The 20,202-nt window shown below is 35.5% G+C and overlaps 3 protein-coding genes across 3 annotated transcripts in view; all 3 read right to left on the reverse strand.

Annotated features, from left to right (window-relative positions):
- Positions 1-3,000: 3,000 nt before the first annotated feature.
- On the reverse strand, positions 3,001-6,571 carry LOC136807722 (signal transducing adapter molecule 2-like). The gene is made up of 5 exons (XM_067064331.1): positions 6,549-6,571; positions 5,333-5,492; positions 4,460-4,659; positions 3,996-4,103; positions 3,001-3,723 (listed from the first exon to the last, which is right to left on the reverse strand). The coding sequence occupies exons 2-5, from the start codon at positions 5,466-5,468 to the stop codon at positions 3,391-3,393; spliced, it is 777 nt and encodes a 258-aa protein (XP_066920432.1). The 5' UTR covers positions 5,469-5,492; positions 6,549-6,571; the 3' UTR covers positions 3,001-3,390.
- Positions 6,572-6,713: 142 nt separating this feature from the next.
- On the reverse strand, positions 6,714-14,326 carry LOC136807818 (signal transducing adapter molecule 1-like). The gene is made up of 11 exons (XM_067064440.1): positions 14,121-14,326; positions 10,434-10,518; positions 9,939-10,014; positions 9,617-9,712; positions 9,428-9,510; positions 9,052-9,115; positions 8,381-8,480; positions 8,101-8,225; positions 7,596-7,696; positions 7,054-7,139; positions 6,714-6,856 (listed from the first exon to the last, which is right to left on the reverse strand). The coding sequence occupies exons 1-11, from the start codon at positions 14,149-14,151 to the stop codon at positions 6,714-6,716; spliced, it is 990 nt and encodes a 329-aa protein (XP_066920541.1). The 5' UTR covers positions 14,152-14,326.
- A 2,176-nt stretch (positions 14,327-16,502) lies between these two features.
- LOC136807819 (protein 4.1-like) overlaps positions 16,503-20,202 on the reverse strand; it is an 83,898-nt gene continuing 80,198 nt past the window's right edge. Inside the window, exons 11-15 of the mRNA XM_067064441.1 lie at positions 19,884-20,091; positions 19,726-19,762; positions 18,199-19,109; positions 17,087-17,415; positions 16,503-16,715 (exon numbers count right to left, since the gene is read on the reverse strand). Coding sequence (XP_066920542.1) covers positions 16,605-16,715; positions 17,087-17,415; positions 18,199-19,109; positions 19,726-19,762; positions 19,884-20,091 — 1,596 coding nt within the window. The 3' untranslated portion in view covers positions 16,503-16,604. The remainder of the gene's footprint in view (positions 16,716-17,086; positions 17,416-18,198; positions 19,110-19,725; positions 19,763-19,883; positions 20,092-20,202) is intronic.

The raw sequence follows: 20,202 nt of genomic DNA on the forward strand, positions 1-20,202 counted from the left end.
ATCGATTATGTCCATCTTTTTTGGTAACACCTGGTCAAAAACAACAAAATAAAAGAAGAAGAAAAAAATCGAATTAGGCGGAATTTAATTTCGCGATTTAACAATTTTGGTGTGTTTCGCGGAATTTAATTTCGCGAATCACGCCCCAATTCGCGAAATTAAATTCCGCGAAAATTTCTTCTGCGAATATTTCTTCTCGCGAAAATTTCTTCCCTTAAGGTAGTTTAAAATCATACATCAAACTGCTTAATTGGATTTTGACCCGAAGTGAGGGCGAAGTGAAAAATGACCGAAGTGAAGTGAAGTGAAACGTGTGTATAACATGAAAATTTTTCACACCGGAGTGGAATTTCACTCCGGAGTGAGTTTCACTTCGGGGACGTGTAACCACCCCCTAAAATTATATTGCTCTTCTAGAAGATACCTTAAGAGAATTAATTTTGGCGAACGACCCATTTTTGTTCAATATTTCAGCTGAAAAAAGAGGGGAAAAGAAGGGATTTTAGGAGAAATAGAGACTAAATTGAAAAAAAATTAAATTTGGCGAGAATTTATTTTAGCGAATGACCTATAAATTTAAATTTGGCGAAAAGAAACTTTGGCGAATTTGGCGAAATTTTTAAGCAGCTCGCCAAATTTCTTTCCGCCGATTTTCTTCCTTTAAGGTATCTAACACCCTGTCTCATTGACTAATGACAACCACGAGAATTTTTAGCCCCTGTATAGGAAAAAAGTGCCACAGACCTTCCCCCCACTTTTACTCATTGTAAAAAAAAGACTTCGTCGTCTTTATTGAAAAATAATATCGAACTCTAATCCCCACTATGAATACACTACTATTTTGATAACCTACAGTACTATAGGATTTGTAATTTCTTCTCAGTTTTATTCATCAGGCCAACTGATTTTCAATTTGATACCTCGAATACCTTACCTCGTATACCTTCGATTACATTAAGGCGCTGTGGTATAGTGGTCATTCATTGACCTTGGTTACTGCGCAGTTGACTGAGGTTCGATTCCCACTCGCAGCGGTTCACTTGGCAAGTGAATGAAGCTTCGCCCGGGTCAACGCATGTCATGTGAGTAGAATTGGGTAGTCAGTTCAAGGTGCTAATTGAAAGTGTCTATAGCTGCGACAATGAGCCTCAAAACCTCCTGCGACTCATAGAAATAGAAATACACATTTTTCTTTTTCCGTAAAATACGTTATTGTTAATAGTCCCATATTTAAGTGTTTTGACTACTAATTTATGAAAATTAAAGTCTGTCCAGATATAATTGGCAGTGGAAACAAGAATGCCTGTAACTTTTGATAGTCAAATATAATTATGGAAATTTTTTTTGCTTGTTTTAGAGAATCAAAAGTGCTATATTTGAATGTATTTTTGGTTGAAAAATTCGCGATTTTTAGCGGTTAAATTTGCGATTGTAAAAAATGAGCTTTTTTTCTACTTATGCTATAACGTTAATTTTTACACCAGTGGTAGTTCAACCTTAGGTTAAGAATTTTAAGTTGGAGATTTGATATTTCACAGAAAAGTGCTACCAAGGGGTATTTCGGGTCCCATATCTTCCGAAGGACTTCTCTGTTTGCCTTGAAATTTAACAAACTTCTTAACCTAAGGTTGAACTACCACTGGTGTAAAAATGAACGTTATAGCATAAGTAGAAAAAAAGCTCAATTTTTACAATCGCAAAGTTAACCGCTAAAAATCGCGAATTTTTCAATCAAAAATACATTCAAATGTAGCACTTTTGATTCTCTAAAACAAGCAAAAAAAATTTCCATAATTATATTTGACTATCAAAAGTTACAGGCATTCTTGTTTCCACAGCCAATTATATCTGGACAGACTTTAGTTTCAATTTTTTTCTGTCAGATTAAAAACTAGGCAGCTTGACATTGGTTTATATTAGAGGCTAAAACATCGTTTTCACATCGATTAAAATTATCTTTTAAATTTACAGACTAAAACTTATTCATACAAGTATTTTTCAAAAATATTATATTTCTTAAAAGCCTTAAAATCGAACAAAAGGTTTTTAACACAGTGTCCATAAATGGGAATTCAATAATTTTGACCCAATATTTAACATGATATTTAAAAAATTTGATTCCCTTATTTTATGGATACCCTGTATGTAATCTACTATCTGTACCCAGACTAGAATTTGGATTTTAATTAATTAATAAATCACTTATACTTTTTTCGGGCGAGAGTTATCTTGATCATACGGAAAATAATTTTCTCCTTTTCCTGTGTAGGTTAAAATGGTGTTTGGTTAAAATAAGGAGCTAAAAGGTGTGACGATATCAAAAATCAACTGAAATTTCAGGAATTTCTCGGAACTTTCGAAAGATGAAGTATAATAAATAATGATTACCTAAAAATACAGAATTCATACTTTGTAATAAAAAAAGAAATAAAAAAGAAATAATAACAAAGAAAAAGATCAAAATCAAATTAATTAGAAACACATCCAACTCAAGTAAATATTATGTTGTTTAGTGCAAAAAAGTAACTCTTTTTATATATTGTTTTTTTATAAGAACAAACTATATAAGATCATAAGCCTTCGATGGCCAAAATGTTAAGAACAATTTAATAACAATTTAGGGCTTTGCAGACTCTAAAACAGCCGCTTTCTTAGGAAAATAGACAACAATTCTCAAAAATGGTGAACATAAGAACACGATAAGAACATATTATTTAGGCTTAAAACTCAAATAGTTAAAAACATCCGAAGGCTTCAAAAATTTTGGATGTTCTTATAAAAAAAACGTGTATGAGGCTTGGCTATTTAATTTATTTGGCACTCTGAGCCAAAAGTTTTTACCATCCTCTTCTTATTTTTAGGCCAAAAGTTAATACCCTATTTCTACTAATTTTAAGTAAATTGTTTTTATTTTTTTACACTTTTGAGCCTCATTGTTCTTATAAAAAAAAAGAGTGTTTTCCGATCCAAAATCTTAGTAATAAGTATCATGCAAAACTATAAGGTTGTAACAATGTTTCTTTCATTTTATGATAAAAATGTTCATTCGAAATTTCAAAATAGAATGTTCCTCTAACATTTTCTTTTTAAAGTTAATATTCCAAAACGACGATATCCCAAAGATTAGAGCTGACGAATCAGCTAAATGTCCATAAAAGTACCAAAGAATTGAGATGCTTTACGTATATAGACTAACTTCCCTTTTCATTTCTCGTGCCTTGCATTTGACCCTACATTACTGGCAAGACACTTTTGTCACCTCAGAATGTTATGGTTGTAGGAGTGATCAACTTTCGTGTATCAATGATCGTGGTTTGCCGTGGGACAGGAAACTTAACGCGATCATAGCAGACTTTACAACAAGACGATTAGTCTACATTTGAATTAAGACTATTGGAAAACAGGCTGTTGATGATATACCGGTTGCTGCTGTTGTTGTTCGTAACCTGTCGTGTAGCCAGCACTGTAGGCTGGTTGATGCTGTTGTGTGTAGTAGTTCTCATGTTGTTGCGGTTGTGGAGATTGCTGGTAGTTCGGTTGCTGTGTTGTATAACCTTGCGGGGTGTTGCCCATAGATTGTTGTGCCATAGGTTGTTGGTAGGTTTGGGCGTATTGCGATGTGGGTGGTTGTGCTCCTTGCGTTTGCGGAAGGGCGTAAGATGGGTGTGATTGTTGGGCGGGCGATTGTTGTTGTTTGGCAATTTTATTAGCATCGTATGAATCCTGGTGGAGAGAAAAAACCGTTTTTATGGAATTCAATACTTTTCTTTGTTCCTTCACGAGAATTACGTGTCTGACATCTTATCGATTTATAACCATAAAAAAGAAACTAATTCTTCGCCAAGACATTGCACTTCACTACATAACCAAGTGATTGGTTTTACTTCCAAGAAGAAGAGCCGACCTCCCCACTGAGTGTAAATTCTACCTAAACCCTTTCAGAAACGCAAAAAATTAGCGAAAAACATTGGGGGACATTGAAGTTGAAAACGTACCAAAGAATGCGGTTGTTGTTGCGACGTTTGATATTGTCTTGGATCAGTTACTTGATATTGCGGTGGTGGTAGACTCGCGTATCCTTGTGTCGCTGCACCGTAATGTTGCTAGAAAAGAGAATAAAGTTAAATATGTTTCATTGATTCCTTTATTGCAGTAGTCTACACAATACACAGCTCCAGGTTTTTAGGTCTTAGTAGGAGTTTTACGCTCGAAACGGAGGAAGATATGACGTAGCCTATTATTGCAGTTAAGTTATGCATACACTAACTTTGACCACAAATAAAAATGTTTCGTAAGTACAACTAAATGGATCACTTATCAAAACATTATTGATTCAACCAAGGGTGATTCCCTCAAAATTATTACATTTACTGAAAAAAATGGCAGAAGTGTTTTTGTTGCTGTAGAGAGAATTTAATGAAAGCTGAATTGTGAAAAAGTAAAAAGTCAATCCTCTTACATATTGGTAATTCGGATCCACACCGGCTGCCGGTAACGAGTGAGGTTGCTGGTATCCCATACTATGGTACATGTGGCCACCGTGCATCTGTTGCATGTGCGCCATCGGTTGTGGCGGGGGCGGTTGTGGCGCCACCATGGGTTCTTTCATAAGCTGCTGATACATTTGTAAAGCTTGTAAGAATTTGTCGTTCAAGTCACCTGTTGGGAGAGGAAAATCAAAGAAGCAAGATTAATTTGGGACGAGATGAAGTTTTTACAAGCTCTAATTTGATTTGATCGGTCATTAACCAGTAATTAAACAATTTTGTTACATTTTCTAAAGAACGCGTCACTTTCATTACTTCAAATGACCAATTATTAAAGTATCCTATAAAAACTCCATCTCATCTGGTTAATTTAGCACCTAAAATGTATCTACTTTTACAACTTTTCTGATTTTGTCCTACCTGAACAAGTCATGTTTTTTATCATTTGAAGGGACGTTTTTGGAAGAAAAACTTTATCAAATTTTGGAATGTGTTGAATTGCACTGTTGCATCATAATAGTGTGCACCTTGAAGGGGGTCCTTTATCACACTATATCCAAAGATCAGGAAAATAATCTTTGACATAGGCACAATTCTCCTCTAATGATAAATGTGAACACTAAAAATCTAATTTCATTCATCTTAACGCTTCTGAATTCGTTCTCTTCTGTCTTGACTAAAGTCTATTGCTCTATTAACGCATATCTCTCCATCTTGGCTAATAAAAAAAGCGAGTCAAAAGAATGGACTATCCAGTCAGTTTCCCTATCTTTGTAAAACTTGGTCACTCGCAAACTTGGTCACTAGCAAACTTGAAAATCGCTCATACATTTTGACTATCATACCTAGATCATCTTTTCGCCTGTCAGTTTCGAGTATTTTCTTTTCGATGAGTGGTCCCATTTCTTTGCACGTGTCCTCCATGCTTGCTATGTTTTCTTCTTCATCACCAACTTCATTGGGTGAAGCGTTCTTCAGCATCGATAAGGTCGAGTCTAAGTGATTCTGCAAGAAAATGGATAGAGAGTTATCACTAGGCCTATAGATCCTAGGCTAGGAATAAGCTTCGTCTCAAATAGACTACTATGCTTCTGTATGTGAAGCGTTCTTCAACATCGATAAGGTCGAGTCTAAGTGATTCTGCAAGAAAATGGATAGAGAGTTATCACTAGGCCTATAGATCCTAGGCTAGGAATAAGCTTCGTCTCAAATAGACTACTATGCTTCTGTATGTGAAGCGTTCTTCAACATCGATAAGGTCGAGTCTAAGTGATTCTGCAAGAAAATGGATAGAGAGTTATCACTAGGCTTATAGATCCTAGACTAGAGATAATGTTAGTCTCCAATAGCCTACTATGCTTCTGTATGTGAAGCGTTCTTCAACATCGATAAGGTCGAGTCTAAGTGATTCTGCAAGAAAATGGATAGAGAGTTATCACTAGGCTTATAGATCCTAGACTAGAGATAATGTTAGTCTCCAATAGCCTACTATGCTTCTGTATGTGAAGCGTTCTTCAGAAACGATAAGGTTGAGTCTAAGTGATTCTGCAAGAAAATGGATAGGGAGTTATCGCTAGGCTTATGAATCCTAGGCCAGGAATAGGCTTCGTCTCAAATAGTCTATAATGCCTGTATCAGTATGTGAAGCGTTTAAATAATTCTACAAGGAATTTGATAGAGTTATCGCTAGGCCTATGAATCCCATGCTAGGAAAAAGCTTACTCTCTCCTATAGGTTTATGTATGTCAATTATTAAATTAAATCAAATTAAACTCTGGTTTAGACGGAAGACTTTTTGCAGTGCCTGTTCTAATTGTAAAATTAAAGTGGGCTTAATTAAAGAAAGTTGGCTGTCTAAAATCAATGGACTGCCCTCTTTTGACATCGACTTTAAACTATCGACTTTCTGCCCACTCTTTGCCTACTATAAAAATAAGAGTAGATAGGACAAAAAGTCGGCCGTCCAAACTAGAGCTAAAAGACCGTTGGGACAACTCAAATCATTGCTTGCTTTGTTAGATAGTGTTCAAACTAGACTCCAATATATGTCATGATACATACCTCGTCTATGACCGTTTTCCTTTTCACTGAAAATAGAAAAAAAAAAAAAAAAAAAATGATGATTATTAATTTTGAAGTTATTAATCAATCGGACGTACTCGCTTATGGGCAACCACTTTAAGACAGTAGTTTGTGAAATGTTTAGATGTTTAGAAGAGCTTTCTCTTAAAAAATGTAGTAGATATGAAAATACAAGCAACTACCTATGAGATTTTGCGTTTGGACTTGTGGTGATGAAACGACTTGATTTGATTGTGGTTGGTCATTAGACACGTCCGAGAATCGAACTTTCTTTTCAGATTTGCTTTCTATAAAGTAAAGAAGAGAAGTCAACGTTAGCGTTACGCAAATCATTTGTAGTTTAGTTGATCTTAGAAGATGATAATAACAATTAAATTAGATCATGGTCTAAATTTTATGTAAATTTGAACTGTCCTCTTTACTCTACGATCATTGGTACTTATATAAAATGAATATTAGATATAAAAAAATATCTTTTAACTACCTGGTGGAGTGAGATCAGAGGTGACAAAGTTAGCAGGGAATAAGCCAACACCAAGATGATTTTTGCCTTTCCACCAATTCTCATCACTATAATAGAGAAGAGAAATAAATTGAATTTTAATCAAAATCCCAGCGAATCCTGGAAAAGTGCCAAATCATGACATTAGGCAGGGGATACTTACTCTAGGTACCGCACCTGATCTTCGGTCTTCATCTTTCCATACTTTTCGATTTTCTTTCGGTTTAGATCTCTTTTCATTTTAAATATTGGGCTCCTATTCGCTATAATTTGTTTTTGATTGTTCTAGTAATGTGTCTCTAGTGAAATTTGTTTTGTTTTGTCTTTTTTGTCTTTTAGGATTTTGGGTTGTTAAATTTCACTGATCATTTGATTGTTGTCATATGATGTGGGAAAAGTTTTAGTGTTTTCTGAAATTTGATTAGCTTCTTCAGAGATAAAAATACTTTAAAATACACCAAGTAGTAAAATTGACAACGTTCTACCTTCTACATGAACAGTTTTTCATTGTATTTTCTTGTTACCTGTTATCAAGAACGGCGAAGATTTCACCAGTTTTGAAAGTCATTTCGTTATCTTCAGCAGCCTCGAAGTCGTACAGTGCCCGCACTTGAAACAACTCTGTCTAAAAATATAACCAAATATGATATAAAGTAACTGTAAAATTATCATCCGTTCTCAATTAAACAAGTGGAAACGACAGAATATATTAACCTTATTCAGCATATATACCTTTCAAGTTCACTCAATGTTTTACTACTGTGAAGTCTATATTTTGTGCCAGTAAAGGCAACCAAGCCAATACATCTTTCAACCCTTAGCACTGTAGTCAACTTTTAAGCAGTTTTAAGGGTTTAGTAATGAATTTACAAGGAAATGAAATTAAAATTCTTTGTCTTAGAGAATGTCAATGCAACGACTTCAGGTATTTTGACGTCATTCCTTTATGGTAAGCTCGAACCCAGCCTCCTCACGTTTTAAAGGTTGATAGGTGTATTATAATTGCAGAGGTTAAAGAACGAAACTTACTTCTTCATAGGAAAGTTGAGGAGCAGAGAAGGTTGGATAAAGACTGCTTGCACCTCCTGCTGAGCTTGATCCACCTGAAGATGTCTTCTGCCCCTGGTTTGTGTCAGCGGTTTGTAAAGACATTGCTAAGAAAGGGAAAAAAATTAGCTTCATCTTCATATTTAAAAAAGTAAAGCTACAAATCTTTGTATTTTTTAACTTTTAGATTATAGATTGATCAATTGGACCTACACATTTCAATACAAAACAGTCTTTTTAAAGTTAGAACTTTTCTCATTACCGATGGCAAGCTCAAGGTCCTCTTTGAAACTAACGTCATCTTCTGAACGTGGTTTTGGTGTTTGAACCAAAGATGCTGCAAGTGTAGAGTTTGGTTTGTCCTAAAGAAAGAAAAAAGGTAATTGAAAGAGGTAAAAGGTTATGGCTTACAATTTCACTTCTGATAGTCAAGAAAGTCGGTTTTGTAACCAACTGCAGTTAAGGGCAACCCAGAATGTCATTTTATATAGCTAGCTACCCAAAGGTAAGCCCATATTTTATAAGTTATGCTTAACCCGTCTCTTAAATTGCTGAGCATAAAGTAGAAAGTACCATGAAAGCCTAGTTGTATGACCTAGCTGGGACTGAACCTTGAACCTTGCAAATTGAAGCAAAATGCTCTACCTTTGTGCCACGGTCCCTTTAGGTAGTCAAAAGTAACAGTCAATTCTAAAATACCATCAGTACACATTTTAATGTCAAATAATAATGCTGAAAATGCATCTTTTTTAGGTATTTTTGGTTGCTTTCCTGGTTCGTGCTCAGTTTCAAGGCAAGGTTGCTAAGGCCAAGTTGCTTAATTTTTTGGCCATTCTCAGGGCTGAACCCCTAGTAACTCGGTTGCTTATTAAAAAAACATTTAAAGCAGGTCTTTAAAATCAACATTATAAACAGTTAGGAAGAAATACTTACTGTCGCACCAAATTCAAAGCCATAACCATCTTGTTTTAGACGTTTGTAAAACTGACCAATTAATCTAATAAATAAACAAGATGGGATCAAATAGATTCGTACAAACTCTTTCACCAACTCATGAAAACAGGCTAGTGAAACTCATGTAAACAGGCTAGTGAAACTTAGGAAAACAGGCTAGTAAAACTTAGGAAAACAGTCACATAGGAGAGGAGGCAAGATTTTTTCAATCTTTCATTGCAGGATATTCACAGACGGGGAAAATAGGAGACCTATATCTTGATAAGAAATATTATGTCAATCCCAGCCCATGTACTAGGTCAATCTTTTTTAATCAATACCCCCATAACGAATACAGGGAGGAAGCAGTTCTTACGCTAATTGTGGATCCTCTTTGAATTCATCCTCAGCCCACTTTTTGATCATTTCTCGAAGACGTTGTGAAACTTTTTCATGACCCTATTCAGGAAAGGTAAGGATAGAATTTAACAATGGCTCTAGAAGACAACAGTATGAATGAAACATGAGGTTTCTTTGAAAAAAAAGTGATGAAAAGGTTCCTTACTCTCGTGATGACATTTTTAGCATTATTGCACCAATCTCTGGAGCTGACTTCCAGCATGAATTGTTTACCACAGTTTGAGACACAGGTTTGTAACAACTAGAAAAACAAAGATCATTCAAGTTAATTTGGTACTTGTTGGTATTATATTGGAATATTAAGATTACATCAAGATTATATCAAGACTCAGAACATTATTCTTAAGAATCAAGGAAAAAATTTTAGTGAGAAAATAGGGTCTTTTAAGAATACTCAAGGGTTTGGATATTCACTCAGCCTTCAGCTAATTAACTAGTTTTAAATGAATATGAATTCTTGCACTTACTGTTAATGCTTGGAGAGCAACATGAGGGATTTGATGGTTGACCCTTTTCATAATACATTTTAACGAATCCTTAGGTCTGAAAATAAAACACCAAACAATTGTTGAAAGTAAAAAAGTCAAATATCCTAAAAAGCTTATTTATATCTGGCTATTTTCTTTATATTGATCTACCCAAAGGTCACTCCTTTCTATCCATGGATTTCCCTTTAGTTGCTGAGTACATCAAGCATTGAAAAACTACTCTGGAGTTGAGCAAAACCCAATTATTTACCTTACAATGAGGCCCCTCAGCAGACCTTCAATTCACACAATACATACCCAATATTTTTCCAAATTCACGCATGTTCACGCTTTTTCGAAATTCACGCAATTTCTGTTCATGCAAGTGAAAAAGCCCATTTACACATTCCTGCATTCCTGCTGAGGGCCCCTACAATGGAACAACATAGAGACCATGAAACAAATATTCTAAAAGTTGTAATTAACTGAACTTACCCATTTGGCATTGTCTTTATGCGATCGCAAATGTCCATGAATACTTGCCAGTCTTCTGAGACATTGTATTCACTAGTGGCTTTTTCTAATAAATAAAAAAACAAGCTTTAAAATACAATAAACCTTAACCTTTCAAACATTCAAAGCTTCTTTTTTTGTGTAGCCCCTTGAAATTAGCCTTTATTGGCGTATTGATTTTCCTCACAACTAATGTCATTCTGATGCTAAGTCCAAAAACCAACATTTTTGCAAAGAGACCATCACAAATAAATTTTCACTGTTAACTAATTTTTGAGGGAATTCGTGCAAAATATAATTTCTACTAAAAAATATTCTCAAACCTCTGGGAATATGAAAGAATTTGAACAAAACGTGGGTGTCAAGCGCAAAAATTAGTTCCACCAAATGCACCAATTTAGTGCCCTTGTACCCCAAAAATAAGGCCGTGATCACCAATAACTTTCAGCTTTCTGACTCAAAAAATTCAGAAAAGTTAGGGATGGAAGTCAGAGAATTCAAACACGACAAAAACCAAGAATGTGAAAAAAAGATAACATTTGAACTTAAGAATCAATTATCAGTGAGGATCTTATCGCGATTCTCAGATTTACGGAAAACACCAGCTTTTTGCTGATTTTTGCCTCGATTGCTCAAAACCCGTAACCTTTTTAGCTTGATTAATTAGAGTTTTTGGGTTTGCCAAAAAAACACCTAGTCAAAATTTTTTTATCTTTGCAGGATCCATTCCCAACCTCAAAATACATCTTTTTGTCTAGGTTTTTTTTTGGCAAGTTCTTCCTTTGAAGAATATCGATCACTTTCGTATTCCCCTGAAGACCGCGAGAGAAAAATATTAGGGCCCGCGCTCTCTAGGCGGGCGGCCTAGACTCGTTTTCGTTTTGTATAATTTTATAATGGCGTATAAGGTAGTGTAATTCATGCAAAAATAATGATAATCTTTTTGTTTTTATCTTCAGGTATGCCGCCAAATATTGACGTCATGGTGTATGGATTTAGCATGAACAATAGGACCGACAGACTTGACAAAAGGAACAAACAATAAGACAACCCAAAAATCTTATGATGAGAGCGTTTTATCTCCGCCTGATATCACGCCCACAGAAGACGCTGTTTAAAAAGCGGGGGTAAAAATAGTAAGTAATAGCTTTTGTAAGTGTTTATTTTGCGAAATACATAACCATTTTCTAATATGGTCTACAAATTAACATTTCTAGAATTTTGATAATGGAAACTTAAATATATAATGAAGAAAAAAACAAACCATTTCAATTTTTTTATACGTTTAAGCCCCGGAAAAATTATGTATTACCTATTACGTAACTTTACATTTCCCGACTCTCTAACTCCCAGAGGAATTCCGATTGTAAACCCGATTGGTTAATTTCGGAACATCTTCATAATGGCAGATAATTTAGAAGTGTCTAGTGGAAAGGTCGTGTGAATTTTTTGATGTCAGTATTAATTTTGTTGGTTGATGGCTTGTTGAATCTGGCAAGAAAAAAGTAAACAGGTATAGCTTTTTCTAACCAAGGATCTGAAGGATCGAGCCACACTGATTATATAAATGAAGAAAACAAAATACTTATCTAGAATTTTTTTTAGATATGAAGAGAAACTATTCACCTGTACAATACAAAAAACTAGAAGTTCATAGTTGCTTTCATCATCTAATAATAAAGTCTTTTGTGCTTTTGTCTTTTTTTGTGTTTGTATTGTTCTTCTTTGTGTCCTTACCAGCACACATACTTTTAAAAAATGAGGATTATGGACAAAAGTCATTCGTTGATTACTTTTTAGTGATTTTATTGTAATTTTTAGAATGTTTGGATCTAAAATATACAAGGATAAAACTATAAAATATGAAGGGAACAATGATGCCATAAACCATGGCTAATGGACAACGGTCCAAGACAGTTCATGTTTCTGTAGCATCATACAGTTCATAAGAATACTAATGGGCATTTCATAATGTCTCATACAGTTGATTACTCTCCAGATTACTGTTTTTCGATTCCCGAAGAGCTACTGCTCGGTGTTTTTCTGTTCGGTTTTTTACATCATAAAGTAGACTAGTATCTCTTTCTTTATATCCCTGTCTTTTTTACATCTCCCGTGACCACTGAGGTACAACGAATTAAAGATTTAAATCCAGATAAATAAGTTAATAATATTCAATATATATACTATTTGTATCTCAGAAAATAAACACTTACAGAACGACATAGTTTATCATTTGGAAGACCCCCGTGTTTGGACATTCTATCGTGGGCGCAAAATATGGCGAAAACTAAGCAGCATCACCCACAGTGCAAGATTGCCGCCTCATCTTTATTCGCCCGCGCGAAAACGCAAGCTAATAATTTTGTTCTTGCAGGCTTAAGGGGAAAAGGAAAGTGATCGATATTCTTTGAAGAAAAAACGTCAGAAACAAACCCAAAGACCAAAAGATGTATTTTGTTGTGGAGAATTGATCCTGTGAAGATGAAAAAATTTCTGCTGTGCGTTTTTTTCAGAACGCTGAAAAACTCTAATTTAGCTCTTCCTTAACGTAAAGAGGTTGCAAGATTTGGGTTAGCGAGGCAAAAATTGCTAAAAAACTGGTAAAATCGTGATCCTCAAAAATCGAAGTTCCAGCCTCACTGACATTGGAGGTTTGGTGAAATGGTGGCCAAATTGCCATCCTATTTATTATTTATCTAAGGCGGTAATCACAAATGTCTTCATTTCGTGTCCTCGTTGGATCTAAAAAGTGAGTCGGTCGTCGGTCAGTAGTAAAAATTTTCGGGTTTTCTTAAAATTGGTCTGTGAGGCGGTAAAAGGTAAAAGGGTGTTAACTGAGGCGACAGGAGGCCCAATCGCGTGTATGTTTTGCGTGGTTTCAGATTATAAAGTTTAAACACTGTGACCTTTGACACATAATGGCACGTGTAATGATAAACAGAGTTAAAATGCTGCGAGTGCACCAGAAATCGTTCACAAAAATCCGCAATAATAAAATTTTTGAGCAAAGGAAACATCATCAAAACAAAAAGTCCGAAGAATTTACCGACTCTCCCACTGAATTTTACTCAATTTTCAGGAGTCGGTCGGGCGACGCGAAACAAAGATATTTGTGATTGCGGCCTAAGATGATATGAAGTTTGTAGCCTCTCTCAATAGTTGTTTTGACGAACGTAACAGTTGTTTGAATAACTAATTACTCCACAGTACCGTGAGTGGTCCTAAATCCGACAGCCCTGCCTAATTCATTCCGACCCCCCAAATAACTGGTTATGAAAAAAAATCTATGTTTACAAACATTCCCTCTCCAAGTTGAACGATAAACTATTGCAAGAGCTCTCGAAACAAAACATCTAGAACAAGATTGACACTTTGGTATCTTCATTGCGTCACAGCGAAAGGCTTGTTTTTATTTTAGTTTGTATCTTTGAAAGACCGCATCGGATTTAGGCAGGGCTGTCGGATTTAGGACCACTCACGGTAGCTACCTACTAGAGACAAGATAATTTATCATTATGTTTTTATTGGCTGAGGGAAAGTAATGTATGTGGAGTTATTCAAAAGACTGCTGCATTCATCAAAACATTTATTTAACTGTAGGTTTTGTGACCAAAATAAACAAGTAAATTCCATGATAAAAAATATGACAGAAACAAATTTTCTTACCAATATCAGTTTCTAGAACTTGTTTTGGCATCTTGTAATATAATTTAGATTTCTGCTTGGGTCTTTCTCTCTTCTTTGTAATGTATTAATGATTAAGTAACATAGAAAGTCTCGTGATAAAATGTTTTTTCTTCACATAAAGTTTCCCAAAAAATTTTGATGAGTTAACATTGCTCCTTTCTGCTGGCAGTTTTTTGTTTATAATGTTAAAATCCTTTGCGATGGAGAATAAGCCTCCGCTATGGAGAGATCGCAAAGTTCACTTTAAATTTTGCACTTCCTTGCTAATGATACTAAAATATTGTTTTGTACTAAGGGTATGAAGGCCAACTCGAAACAGCCTTACATAGTTGGCCCATCGGAAAAAGCGACGCGGGAAAAAACACGACGTGAATTTAAAAGAACGAATATTTCAAGGGAGGGAGGGGGCTCCACCATAAGGATTAAGTGAATATGAAGTTTATCAAAGATTTTGTTTTTAAGTAATAGTGAAATCTGTTTGCTGTTTGCTTTGTAAGGGTTCGAAATACCGTTTTCCCGTCAAATCTTTTGCTGAATCCTGGAATCCCGAAAATTGAGAAAAATAATAACACCGTCACATAATGACAAAAAATAAGGCCAAATACCGTCACTGATTTTAAAATACCGTTTTCCCGTCTTTTTTTTCGTCAAATCCCGTAATACCGTACTAAAAAAGGGCCAATCCCGTCACACCGTAAAAGTACAAACCAACCCCCATCTAAGACTGGAAATATTGAAGCTGGAATAAACAAATCACAAAACAAAAGAAAGTCCGAACATGTAACATTTTTTACGATTTTTTACCATGACTTTTATAAATAGTGGCTTATTCTTACTTTTTGCCTGAATGATGTATTAGATAGAAAATACGAAATATAGCACATTTCATTTGAGATCACTTCATCTGTTACATCAAGATTTTTGATGTCAGAATGAATCTTTTCGAACTTTCTTTTGTTTTGTTTTTAAAATTATCGGCTGGTTATGGATTGTAATAAACAAATCATTGGCAATTTTTATGAACTTACTCGTATTATTATTTTTAGGTTTTCGATGAATAAAGTGTTACTGTAATATTAATACTACCTACAAAAATGTACATGCATGCATTGTAAATGTTAATTCTGTACGCTAAATTTGTAATCAAAAGAAAAGTTTTCGTCAGCAATAAAAAAGCAGATTCATGCAAAAAGACGAGTCAAAAAACGATAAGTTGACAACCGTACTACTCACTATCGTTCTTTACTCATTAACTAAAGATTTTAATTGGACCTTAGCTGACCGAGAAATTTATCTTAAAGACGACAAGCTTTCAATATCAGTTCTTTCCTTTGTCCACTTGCTAAAGTGATAATCATTTAATCGTTGTCGTTTTTACTATCACGTGTTTTATTGAACGCCACATTTCGACCTAGATGCTTTATGTTATAGTCTATCCGGGAAACAATTAGAATGCCGAAAGAGGTCTGGAAGCATTTAAAAGATGTTTAAAAATAAATACACAAAAATAAAATAAAATCCTGTTAGTTTGAAATAAAAAATCTATGATAAGAAATATAAACGAAAAAATAAACGTTTTGTTGTTGAAAAAAGGTTTTAACTTCGAAAACAAAGTTTGGCAATCACAATCAATCAATCAATCATCGAATCGATCAATCAATCAATCAATCAATCAATCAATCAATCAATCAATCAATCAATCAATCAATCAATCAATCAATCAATCAATCAATCAATCAATCAATCAATCAATCAATCAATCAATCAATCAATCAATGACTTGGAGTGACGTCAATATTCCCACACGATCCTTGGAACATTTGTAAAAAAATGTTACAGATGGAATTGTGTCCGTGAAAGCCGTTTCCGAGAAAGACGTGTCCGTCTGGGACGGGCAAAATCAGTCTCGATTCCTCAAGCTTCTTGCGACCGTTGCATATTTTAAAGACATGAGACGATATAAATGTATGTGAAACATATGTGCAAAACAAAAAATATCACGTTAATTATCCCACTATCCCCCCTCAAAATAAATCTACTATGTGTAATCAAAAAGAAATAAAATCACTATCCAAATTACCATATTAAAAATGTCAAAGTTAAATAAGTTTTGGATTTTCTTTGAAAATGCATTTCGAATCGGAGGATTACAGTTCGATCAGAGCTTATTTTGATCGCAAACGGAAAATACTTATCAAAAGAATGTTATTGGGGCGATGATTGATGTATTCGAGCACTTTCCCGCCAGATCAGCGCCCGTATCATTTTTGAGCGTATGCCATAATACAAATCTTCATTGGGTCTTTTCAACTTCATAACATACATGTCATCACTATTGGCATCAAGAGACTTGGTTTGGGAAATAGTAACTTAATAAAAGCCAAACATGGTTAGTATAACGTTAATACTCGGTATGTCAAGTTGTGGTTGCATTTCATTAAGATAAGGATAAGTGTTCCCTGTTCATGAATACACAGTCGTCTCGATAGTCGTGGAAGCGTCTTGACCTAGCACGATTTCATCTTTTCCCATCTCACTCGGCGTAACACCGATGACAGATTCGGCTGCTTCGATCTAAAAAGAGAGCATTCAGAAGATGAGACTTGCTAATTCCCAAATGGGATTGAAACTAAAATTTAGTTTAAACTTCCCACTTGTTTTCCTAATTTCTACAAAAAAGTACCTTACGAGGGACTGATGTCTCTATTTTGTTTTTTTTGCGACCCTACATGGGACTCGTGGGGGTGAAAAAAGGTACCTAGACAAGCGGCAAATCCCTTTTTTGCCTTCCTCGGAAAAGTCTCGGTTTCAACCATCAATTTCCTTTCAAACAAATAGAATTTCTCATTTACCCTTTAACTGTAGTAAAATAAGACATGGCTGGAATCAAAGTCAAATAGCTTACTCAAATCAAAGGGGAAAATGTTTTTTTAAACAGCCCTTACCTCAGTAAAAGTCGTATGTGTTACTACCGTCACGTTAGACGTTTCTGGATCAACTTCTTCCGTGACGTACTCCGTCGTTTCTACCAGTACTGTATCGATATCAATACTATCAAGTAACTCCTTTTCTGACATTTTTGATACTTCCGAAACGTGTGACATATGGGAGCGTGTCGATCGCATGGACATAAGACGCTCATCGTGCTCTGAGCTTGCACTCATGCTACGGTTTAAGAGCGAATCCCAGTCATGGCGTTGTCTGTAACTTTGGGTAATCGAGTTCACCTCGTCTCTTTCTTCGTCTTGGACGTTAATCTCTGGTGGCGCACTTCCTATAATATAAGAGCTAACAATTGGGCTATTGAAATACGTATATTGTCGGTTCTTTAAAGGGATAGTCGAAAGTGCGCAACGCAGGTGCACAGGCCCCAAAGTCGAAATAAAAAACACCCCCATATATTCACCCAAGGAACAAGTGTGCCAAATTTCAGCCAAATCCGACCATTTTTAAAGTTTCCAGGCGGCCCTAAAGTTTTTGTGACACACAGGCAGACACACATATCATATTCTAGCTCAACTGACTGAAGTTGAGAATATTGTCATGAGTTATGGCTAATAGTTTTGGACTTAATACTATTTGTCTTTCGGTCACGACAAAATTGGAGTAAACTCTTTCCAAATTGAATGGCAGAATTAGAAAGAGTTCGTAGACCAGATAAACAGGCGTTATTTTACGTAGGTAGCTCAGTAATCAAGGACTTTTAGACCGTCTTTCGATTGTTTTCACGGGGTCCACGGCCACCTGGCTCTGCATCTATGAACTGAGCGGAACATTGAAAGAAACGGGAAACGCCCTGGCCACTCGGTCATCCTCCTTAGAAACACCTCCAAAGTTTTTGACCCAATTATTTTCCAAAGCTGAGATATTCGACTTTGAATTTTCAAATTTTTACAGACTGTGTAAAGACTCATTTTTAGAGATTTCAAAGTCAAATATCTCAGCTTTGAAAAAAATTGGGTCAAAAGATTTAGAGGCATCTCTCTAGACCATAAAATGTACCTCTAAGTCAAATATAAAAAATCATCTGATAATCCCTTTAATCTTTCTCACTTACCAATAATATACAACTCTCCATCCTCATCACTTGAAGAATGTTCAGGATTCAAATTAATGCTGGCTTCGATTTCATGTTCCGTAAATTCCTCAAACTCATTACCACTTTCATTTTCATTTTCGCTGGCTCCTTCACTGTCAAGATTAGCAGGTGGTGTATCTCCTCCTTGGCTATCATTGTCAGTCACGTATTCTTCCGAACCTTGGCTTTCTTCGTCTTCGTCAAAGTCTTGATTAATTTGTATGCTGGCTTCAATTTCATTCTCAGTTAGCTCCTCAAAATCATCAATCACAGAATTTTTGGCCGAATCAACATCTTCTGGTGACACCTCATTATCAGAGATTTCATTTTCTAAATCGTCTTTTATCACATCTCCGACATTTTGTTCACTTAAATCTTCAAAGTCCTCTTTATCTTCATCCGAAGAAATGCTTTCATTTGATTGGGCCAACTTCTCTTCGTTATCCTTTATACTGTCTTCGGATTGGCTCAAATTTTGAACGTCAGCATCTGATTGGGTTAAATCTTCAAACTCTTCATCTGATTGGTTCTTAGTGTTTGCATCGGGTGTCAATGCCATGTCACCGTCGTCAGTTTTAATACTAATGCTATCCATTGGTTTATCTTCAATTCGCACTTCTTCATACACAGATTCGCGGAAATCAATAACGACCGGTTGCTTCGGTTTCACTTTAGCATCTTCGTTCAAATCATCCGATTTTTCATCTGTGTCTCTCTCGAGATCCATCTTAGGATCTTCCAAGCGAACTTCTTCAATCTCATCTTCTTGGAGCAACTCTGGTGGTGATTTCTTTGGTGGTGATTCTGTTTCTGTTGCTTTTGGATCAACTTCGTTTTCGTTTTCTTCTTTTTGGTTGATTGTTACCGTGACGGGACCAAAAGACGTCTCTCTATTGCAAAAATAAAACAAATATTACCGACTTGTGATGATAACTACAATCGGCGCCGAAATATTTGGCACAAAGGGGGAATCCCCTCAAAACTTTAAAACCGCAAGTGATTACTAAGTGCTTTAAAGTAAGGTTAGAAAGTAGAGTTTCTAAAAACTAAAAAATGTTCCAACATGGCTGAGAACATAGCCTGGAAGCCACTTAACCCCTACCAAATCGAAAAATCCCCTGAAACAAAGTGGAAGTACTGAAATTGCAATTCTTGCGCGAATTTTAAGTTCTGAAAAACGTTAAAATACCCAAACTTGCCAAAATATTTCGGTACTGATTGTATTATCTATGAGCGGGCAAGAGTTTGAATTCACTTACGTAAAGTTGGTAGCCGCAGTCGAGAGCGACCCGGAGACTCCCTATTCCTTGTCTACCAGAAGGTAGAGGGACGGCGCCATTTCTTATCCTGAGCACCAAGTACTTTTTTCTAGGTTATTAGTATGAACTAGATTTTGGTTGAGCTCGCATTAGCATGTCTGTAATGTTGATATATTTTTTTAGACAAATGTAAAAATATGCACGGACAGAGAAAATAATAAAAATTGAAGAAGAATGCCATACTTACTTTGGCTTAGCTGCAGGACCGTTGCTCTCAGGAGATTCTAAAAAGAAGAAAAAAACGAAAAAGATAACAACAGAGTTTTACCATGGAGAGTCTATGTATGCAATATTTAGATATTATTCCTGGATTTCTATTTTGAAGTAAATACTTTCCCAACCTACCTATTTTCTGATCTGCTGCTATCTTTGAAAAACGTTTACTGTCCACTCTTTTGAACCCTTTGGTGGGAGTGTCTCCACTTATATCAATTTTCCGGTTCTCCGGTTTTTGTATTTGCATCCATTGCGCATGCGCTTGATGATGTAATCGTTTGAGGTCTTGCTGTGTGGGTGATTTGAAATGGACTTTCAGTTTGTTGAAGGCGTTGTCCTGAAATGGGTTATAAACGTTGTATAAATGTTATTGTGAGACTCCCATTATGATTAGCAAAAAACTTATTTGAACATAAAATGTTTCATGATGTTATGCTATGCCTGAAAG

Source organism: Clytia hemisphaerica, unplaced genomic scaffold (genome assembly GCF_902728285.1).
Source record: "Clytia hemisphaerica strain Z4C2 unplaced genomic scaffold, Clytia hemisphaerica genome assembly, whole genome shotgun sequence".
Classification (NCBI taxonomy): domain Eukaryota; kingdom Metazoa; phylum Cnidaria; class Hydrozoa; order Leptothecata; family Clytiidae; genus Clytia; species Clytia hemisphaerica.

Excerpts from the sequence above, each read along its gene's own strand:
- LOC136807722 (XM_067064331.1), bottom strand. The coding sequence starts at position 5,468 with ATGCTGAAGAACGCTTCACCCAATGAAGTTGGTGATGAAGAAGAAAAC. Across the intron at positions 4,104-4,459 it reads TGGATCCGAATTACCAATAT|CAACATTACGGTGCAGCGAC; the intron begins GTAAGAGGATTG and ends TCTCTTTTCTAG. Across the intron at positions 3,724-3,995 it reads AACAACAACCGCATTCTTTG|GATTCATACGATGCTAATAA; the intron begins GTACGTTTTCAA and ends TCTCTCCACCAG.
- LOC136807818 (XM_067064440.1), bottom strand. The coding sequence starts at position 14,151 with ATGCCAAAACAAGTTCTAGAAACTGATATTG. Across the intron at positions 9,713-9,938 it reads TTGCTCTCCAAGCATTAACA|TTGTTACAAACCTGTGTCTC; the intron begins GTAAGTGCAAGA and ends TTGTTTTTCTAG. Across the intron at positions 6,857-7,053 it reads CTCTGATCTCACTCCACCAG|AAAGCAAATCTGAAAAGAAA; the intron begins GTAGTTAAAAGA and ends TTTACTTTATAG.